This window comes from Thunnus maccoyii, chromosome 20, assembly GCF_910596095.1.
Source record: "Thunnus maccoyii chromosome 20, fThuMac1.1, whole genome shotgun sequence".
NCBI classification, from domain to species: Eukaryota; Metazoa; Chordata; class Actinopteri; order Scombriformes; family Scombridae; genus Thunnus; species Thunnus maccoyii.
In genome coordinates, this window is record NC_056552.1 from 17,349,560 (window position 1) to 17,356,378 (window position 6,819).

The following is a 6,819-nucleotide window of genomic DNA, read 5'->3' on the forward strand; positions in this document are numbered from 1 at the left end:
CACACCTGTAGTCTGATTAGACCTCTTGACCCTCGTCACTCTAGTCAGTCAGTCAGTCCGTCAGTCAGTTCATAGAGTTTGGTCACATCACATAACTCCCATCTTAGCTCCAACCAACTTCAACCTGACTAGAAGTCTAATTAGCCAAAGTCATTGAAAGCACCTGTGTGTGTGTGTGTGTGTGTGTGTGTGTGTGTGTGTGTGTGTAAGCCTTTAAGTCAAAATTACAAGACTACATCATCAAATAACTTTTAAACAATAACATTGCTGCTATATAACAATATCAGAACATTTGTTTGATTTTTAACAACCCAGCTGTATTGCATGTAGTCGTAATGTAAGCGTGCAATCACTCTACAGGCTACAGTGTAGCGTATTGATCACCATTGTATCTTTCCTATTACAACTTCGCTTTTAAACAGCACATTTGGCTTCTGTCCATATCTACATATCCCAGATTAGATATTGCTCATGAATATAACACAAGGCATTTTTGGAGCACACAAATAAGAAATTCTCCTCTTCAGCAAGGTTCTCTCGCATTCTTGCTTCACTTTGATCAGAGATCATCCTGAGATGGACTCATTTTAATTACAGCCTCTTGAAAGAAAATCCAATTAAGAAATATTCATTTTAATTTCTTTACCGTTTAAATATAATTAGTCAGCTGCAATTTTGGCGGACTGCTTGCACACAGGAAAGGCCTATACAATAGATAATGTGTGTGTGTGTGTGTGTGTGTGTGTGTGTGTGTGTTTGAGTGTGTATAATCTATGCTGGATGTAAAGTAAAAGGGCATGTGAAGGTCAGCTGGTGTAGCTCAGCCCCTGTGAACAGAGGATGATTTTTTCCACAGAGATTTTTAGAAAAATGCTCAGAGGAAGGTGACTTGTGTTGCTGCGTGATGAGTAATCTGACTCTCCCTTTGTTTTTCTCCTCTGCTCTAAAATGCTGTCCTTTGCTCTCTCTCTCTCAAACAACACACACACACACACACTCTCACACACATTTCTCCCTGCATCGCATGCCCTCCCTCTCTTACGTCTGCACTCCTAATCTGTGTGTCTCTCCGTCTCTCTCTCTCTCTCTCTGCAGGTTCACTGACAGTGTCCATCACCGACATGCGTGCTCCAGTGGTGGGGGGCTCCGGCGGGGTCTACGCTCTGTGCTCAGCACATCTGGCCAACGTCGTCATGGTAACTGCCATCATCATCATCATCACCATCATCATTGCCTCCATTGTTACCTCTGAAAATGGTTTTCAATAGAGACAGGATGTGAAATGAGAAAGACAGAGACCATCACACACCCACCAACATCACTGGTGTGTGTTCAGTGTTTTTTGCAGCAGATGAAAGTTGGAGGTTTTCCCTGCTACAGTAGCATCACACTGGTGTGATGGATTATTTTTTAAGCCAGCAGAAAGAGTGCATGTGAGCTCTTATTCAGTCAAAACCAAGAGGCTCTCGCTAAAGGCTTCTGATTTTGCTAAACCTTTCCTTTTTTTTTTTCCTACACTGCTCTCAACAAGCGTATCGATGAATCTCAAGTGAACTGGCATTTCAGACTCCTCCATTAATTATTAAGACTGTGTTTGTTTGTGTCCACTGAAAAAGCAAGCAATGAAATTCCCTTGATGCTGCTTAAGAGCTTATTTTTTTCTCCTATATTTATCTGTGTGTGTTTCTGTCACAAGGCAGAAACACACATGCAAAATGCCTTCCACATTCCCCTCAAGTCTCGAGGCCGCGTTACATCTGACGAATCACTTTAACTAATGTTGCTGCTCACCGTGGGCAGCGGAGATGCCAGCAGGAATGAAAATCAAAGCGCGGTGACGGGCCCGAATCGAAGACTGTGTAACTGTAACCGTGTGCTCACAGCAGCTAACAGACAGTTGATTTGGTCTGTTATGCTTGATGCCTGTTTGTTGTTGGGAAATCCTTTAAGCCACATCTTAGTTCTGCTCTGACAAGTTTCGTCTAGTTCCTTTTTTTGAGGGAAATCTTGAAACATTGTCCAGTCTCGACCCAGTAAATTCCCGGCCATCTGCCATCAAGCGTCATCATCCGTTTCGCTCGAAAAGACATTTTCAGATTCAGCGAGGTTTCAACCACCGCTGTGTATGTGACTCCCTTAAAATCATGCAGCTCTGATGAAAACATCTTGGAACCATGTAGCGCACAAACTCAACATTTGACGTTACACATGTACCTCTCCCGCTTAACAGTTCTTGATGTTTAAAAAAGAGTGCTCACATTTTACATTTGTATCTTCCAAACAGCCTTCCTTTGAGTCTTTGAACGATCCCCCCCCCCCCTCTGCACTTCACACACACGTCAGATTCTTTCAACAGCTCTCCGTTTCAATGTCAGCAGTGTGATAACAAGATCTGTAACAGACAACATGAACTGGCTGTTCTTTGCTTGTCTCCCTGTGAGAGTCAGCGGAGTCACATCCACGTTAAGTGCCTCCCAGTTTAGACCTCCCTCTTCTGTATTATTTGTGGTAATATTGTGACTTTGTGAGCGCTGCCACTCCTCGATTCTTTAAAACGTATGGACGAGGCAGGTTTTTATCTCTTCTTTTATCCTGTTTCTTTAATTTTGCATGGCATCTCTTTTTCTGCTGTTAGAGAAGAGGAGGGGGAAACTGTCCCTGGGTGATATTCCCGCAGTCAGGAAATTAAGGAGAGACGTGATTGGTGCAATTATTCATCCTGGGGAGTAAATGTGTTATTCTAAATCAGGATGCCATTGTTCTTTTTTTCCCTCCAGAGAATCACAAGGGCTATTTATTGGCCCATTCTCCCCTTCTGTTAAATTATCTCAGCCCTAATTAATAGAGTGCCACTGGGTTAGAACCAGTAAGTGGAGAGCAGCCAGGTGTATAATCGCGTCTCAGTCTAGTGTAAGTGCTGCCGCCTCTCTCATATGGATATGGATTGTCTTTCTCTCTGGTCTAAATATGTCCAGAGGAGTGTTTTCTCGCCAAGCTGTTAATATATTCATATCATAGCTTGTTTGTATCGTGATTGTTTGTGCTGATGAGACACTTTGACTCTGTGTTGCAGAACTGGGCCGGGATGCGCTGTCCGTACAAGCTGCTCCGCATGATCCTGGCGCTAGTTTGCAGTAAGTTAAGGTTTACTCTCAACGCTCTGCGCTTCTGTTCCCTCTGCTGCTTTTATGCAGAATTCATTGTTGAATCATTTATTAGGAACCTATATTTTTCAGCATATATAATATCCGCACACCTGTTCACAGTTCAACATAATAGCAAAGTCTTTTTTTTCTTTTTTTTTTATGTGAGTGGGGCTTAAAAAGCTCTTAAAGCTGAGCAGCAGACATGTCGCTCAAGTTATCACCGCTAATGGCTCAGAGTGAGCGGCTCCCTGATTGGACATGTTGCTTTGTTTTTCCAAGCGTTTGAGTCATACTACTTGTCCTTTTTCTCCACACGAGGGCCAATTCACTGTGACTTTCATTAGTGGGCAATATGTTCACTCCATCTGTCCCGAGCCTGCCGCCCCCAAACTGAAAGAGCAGCTAGTCTCTGCTGGAACGTTGATGATGTGACACTTTGTTTGTGTAAGCCACTGCGAAGGCTGAATTGGTCCTGTTTTTATACTATTAGTGTTTAGTATTTATTTGGTTCCAGAAGAGCAGGAACAAACAACAGCAAATAGTATTGGAAAGCAATTTTTAAGAATAGATGATCAATTTTGTAAATTAAAGAGTACGGTTTTGACCTGCTCTATGTGAAAAGTGCCCTGAGATGACTTTTGTTGTGATTTTGCGCTATATAAATAAAAATTGATTGATTGATTTAAATCTTCCTGTGACCTTTCTTTGGCTGCAGATAAAGACTGTGATAAAAAATACACATTATGGCTAATATTTATTTACTACCAGATCTATGCCCTTTTCTTTATACATAGACAACCAATTATACAACTATACAAATGACTCTTCCTTAGAAGGCTGATGAAAAATGTTGAGAAAGCCAAATAAACTCAACTAAAAGTTTCTAACCATTGTCAGACCAGTGGAACCAGAAAACATGACATTTAAACTATAACAATATGCTGGAGATTAGTCATTTGAACTCTAAAATCTATTAAATGCACTTGCATCCTAAGTACAGACTTTACATATTTACACTGAAACTTTTTAATGAAAATGAAGATGAAGATGAGTATGAAGAGTTCTCAACTATGAAGAATCCAGGCAGAGAGTAAATATCAACTTTCTGTGCAATCTTATGATGAGCACTCAGCCAATCATATCAGTGCTGATAAGGTTTCAACCTTTACAAAATATTTAGTTCAAAGAACCAAATTTTCTGGATGAGATTTAACAGGATCATTTTAGCCTGACAACAACATGTTAGCCTGGATTATTTAAACCACGATTTGATGTCAAGCAGATACTAAAGCCTCCACACTTAACTCTGTCTTTCTTCTCTCCTTTACCCTCCACAGTGAGTTCGGAGGTGGGCCGCGCAGTCTGGCTCCGCTTCTCACCGCCGCTACCCTCCTCGGGGCCCCAGCCCAGCTTCATGGCGCACCTCTCGGGGGCCGTGGTCGGCATCAGCATGGGGCTGCTGATTTTACGCAGCTATGAGGAGAGCCTGCAGAAGCAATGCTCCTGGTGGGTCATCATCTTCTCCTTCATCACCTTCCTTCTCTTCGCCATCTTCTGGAACATCTTTGCATATGAGCTGCTGGGGGTGCAGATACCTCCTCCTCCCTGATGAAGCCTCCCCCCCCTCCTCCCACCCTCTCTCCTCCACATACACACTGACTCCAACCCAACCCTGAAAAAGCCCTCGATCATAGTTAACTTTACCATTTCCTTTCAAGTTAGACCCAAATGAAATGATATGAAATCATTCAAAACTAAAGTCGACCAAGAATCCTTTTTTACAGATACTTTGCAAATCAAAGAAATACGTCTCTTTTATTAAAGAGGGATTACAGTAGCAACAAGTACAGGTGAAAAGTTCCTCAGATCCATTTGAGGAGCATTATATCTTTTTATATACAACACGTCGAAAACTCATCCACATTACCAGCTCGAACCTTTCAGTCTTGTGCTCTTTTTTTTTCAGAGGCTTTATGAAAAGCCTCATCAGTCATTTCTTTCAGTCATACAGTCAAAGACCTCAAGTAGGAAAAATCGGAGTTCGGGATATGTGCCTCTGGTGAAAAAGGAAACGCGGGCAGGGATAGCGAGGAGAAAAGTAGGAGTATGTGCTGTGGCGGTCACAATGCTGGCAAAATGCTCAAAAGCACAGTCGCATTATGTAATACTAAGAGAAATTTTATGTCTTTCTGAAAGGTCAGAAATCAGGATTAGCTGCAGCAGCGCCCCTGGAGCTGATAGGGATTCAGTGTTTTGCTCAAAGGCACTTGAGTAGAGTGTTGGCTTTGAGTCTGGATTCTTCTTCTCTGGCACAAACTAGAGCTGCAGGCAGTAATAAAAACTAAAAAAAAAATCTTTAAAGAACCAAGGAAATATGACTCGTGATATGAATTTCTTGTTTTCACAGCCCTGCTGTAACTCACAGGGGTCACTGTGGCTTTTCGCAAAGTTGCTGGCTTTAATTGAAACACAAGAAACAAGTAACAGAACATTTTCTTCAACACCAGCTGGCGAGTAGGACCTCCAGCGTCAGTCAAAATCCTTTGCCCCAAAGTGCAAGCGCATTAATAAACCCTTTCCCAGAGCGGTTTCAGGAAGAATTGAGGGAAAAGTTTTAAATGCAAGATTTCAGGCAAATTTCAAGTGGATTTTTTTTATCTTTTGTCAGATTAGAGGCATCACTGTCATTTTTACTTCATGGGGTCTTTAAAAATAGGCTTTCTATATTATTTTCATGACATTTTACCTACACTGTGGATACAGACAAGAGCATAGTTCACACAACACAGACAAAAACGTGCAGATGGGAAATGAGAGTTACCGTGTCACAGGGGAGAAAGAAAAAGAAGATGAAGAAGTTTGTGAGAAAATGAAAGCTGAAGACGTTGTTTCCTGGATGCTCATCACTTCAGCGAGCAAACTCCTCCTGTTACTGTGTCAAAACGCTAAACACTGACTTGCTAGACGCACCATGTAAAATATGCCATATCATGCTCTGTGGCTCTCAGCGAGACGAGAACACACACAAACACACACAGACACACACACACTGACACACACACATCTCCTTTTTCGTCTTTGAGAGCGGCCACTGCCTGATTCTGTAGGTCAACGTGGACAAACTATAGTAAAGAAGATCACAAATACACACAAACACACACAAACACACTGGCCTCTGCGTGTTCTCGCACTGACAGACTGAACTGGGGAGGGCGCGGATGTGTCATCACATGACCTCTGACCTTCGTGTCCCAGAGGGCATTGGGGTCTCTCAGTCAGGCCCGGTCTATACCTCAGTTTATCATTCTTAGGGACTGTATACTTTTGTAAAGGAATGTACCTATAAAGAAAAAAAAAAGAGTGTTATTAAGTTGTCCCCGTTTTTCATTTGATAGTGGATGTGTATATTGTATGTTCATAACCAAGAGTATATTTATTTGTTTGTTTTTTTTTCTCTTTGAGGGAAAAAGAGAAAAGTTTCAAATGGTGCAAAATTAATGCTATGATTGTTGTTCTTCTGATAACTCCTGTATGGCTTTGATCCTCGGAAAAATAGTCTATGAGGCAAAATCCCCTGGTTTGTTAGATGACCATCAACGACTCAAGCTCACTTGATTTTATAAATCTTTAGTGCTTTACAAAATAAGCCATAGAAAGAACTAATTGGAGAGGA

The 6,819-nt window shown here is 41.8% G+C and overlaps 1 protein-coding gene across 8 annotated transcripts in view; it reads left to right on the forward strand.

Annotated features, from left to right (window-relative positions):
* Nucleotides 1-6,512, forward strand: part of rhbdl1 (rhomboid, veinlet-like 1 (Drosophila)) — a 57,078-nt gene extending 50,566 nt beyond the window's left edge. For all 8 annotated transcript variants that reach the window (XM_042398163.1, XM_042398164.1, XM_042398171.1 and 5 more), the window contains 3 exons: nt 1,096-1,196; nt 3,074-3,134; nt 4,484-6,512. In XM_042398163.1, the coding sequence (XP_042254097.1) occupies nt 1,096-1,196; nt 3,074-3,134; nt 4,484-4,755 (434 nt within the window). In that variant the 3' untranslated portion in view covers nt 4,756-6,512. The remainder of the gene's footprint in view (nt 1-1,095; nt 1,197-3,073; nt 3,135-4,483) is intronic.
* Nucleotides 6,513-6,819: the final 307 nt, after the last annotated feature.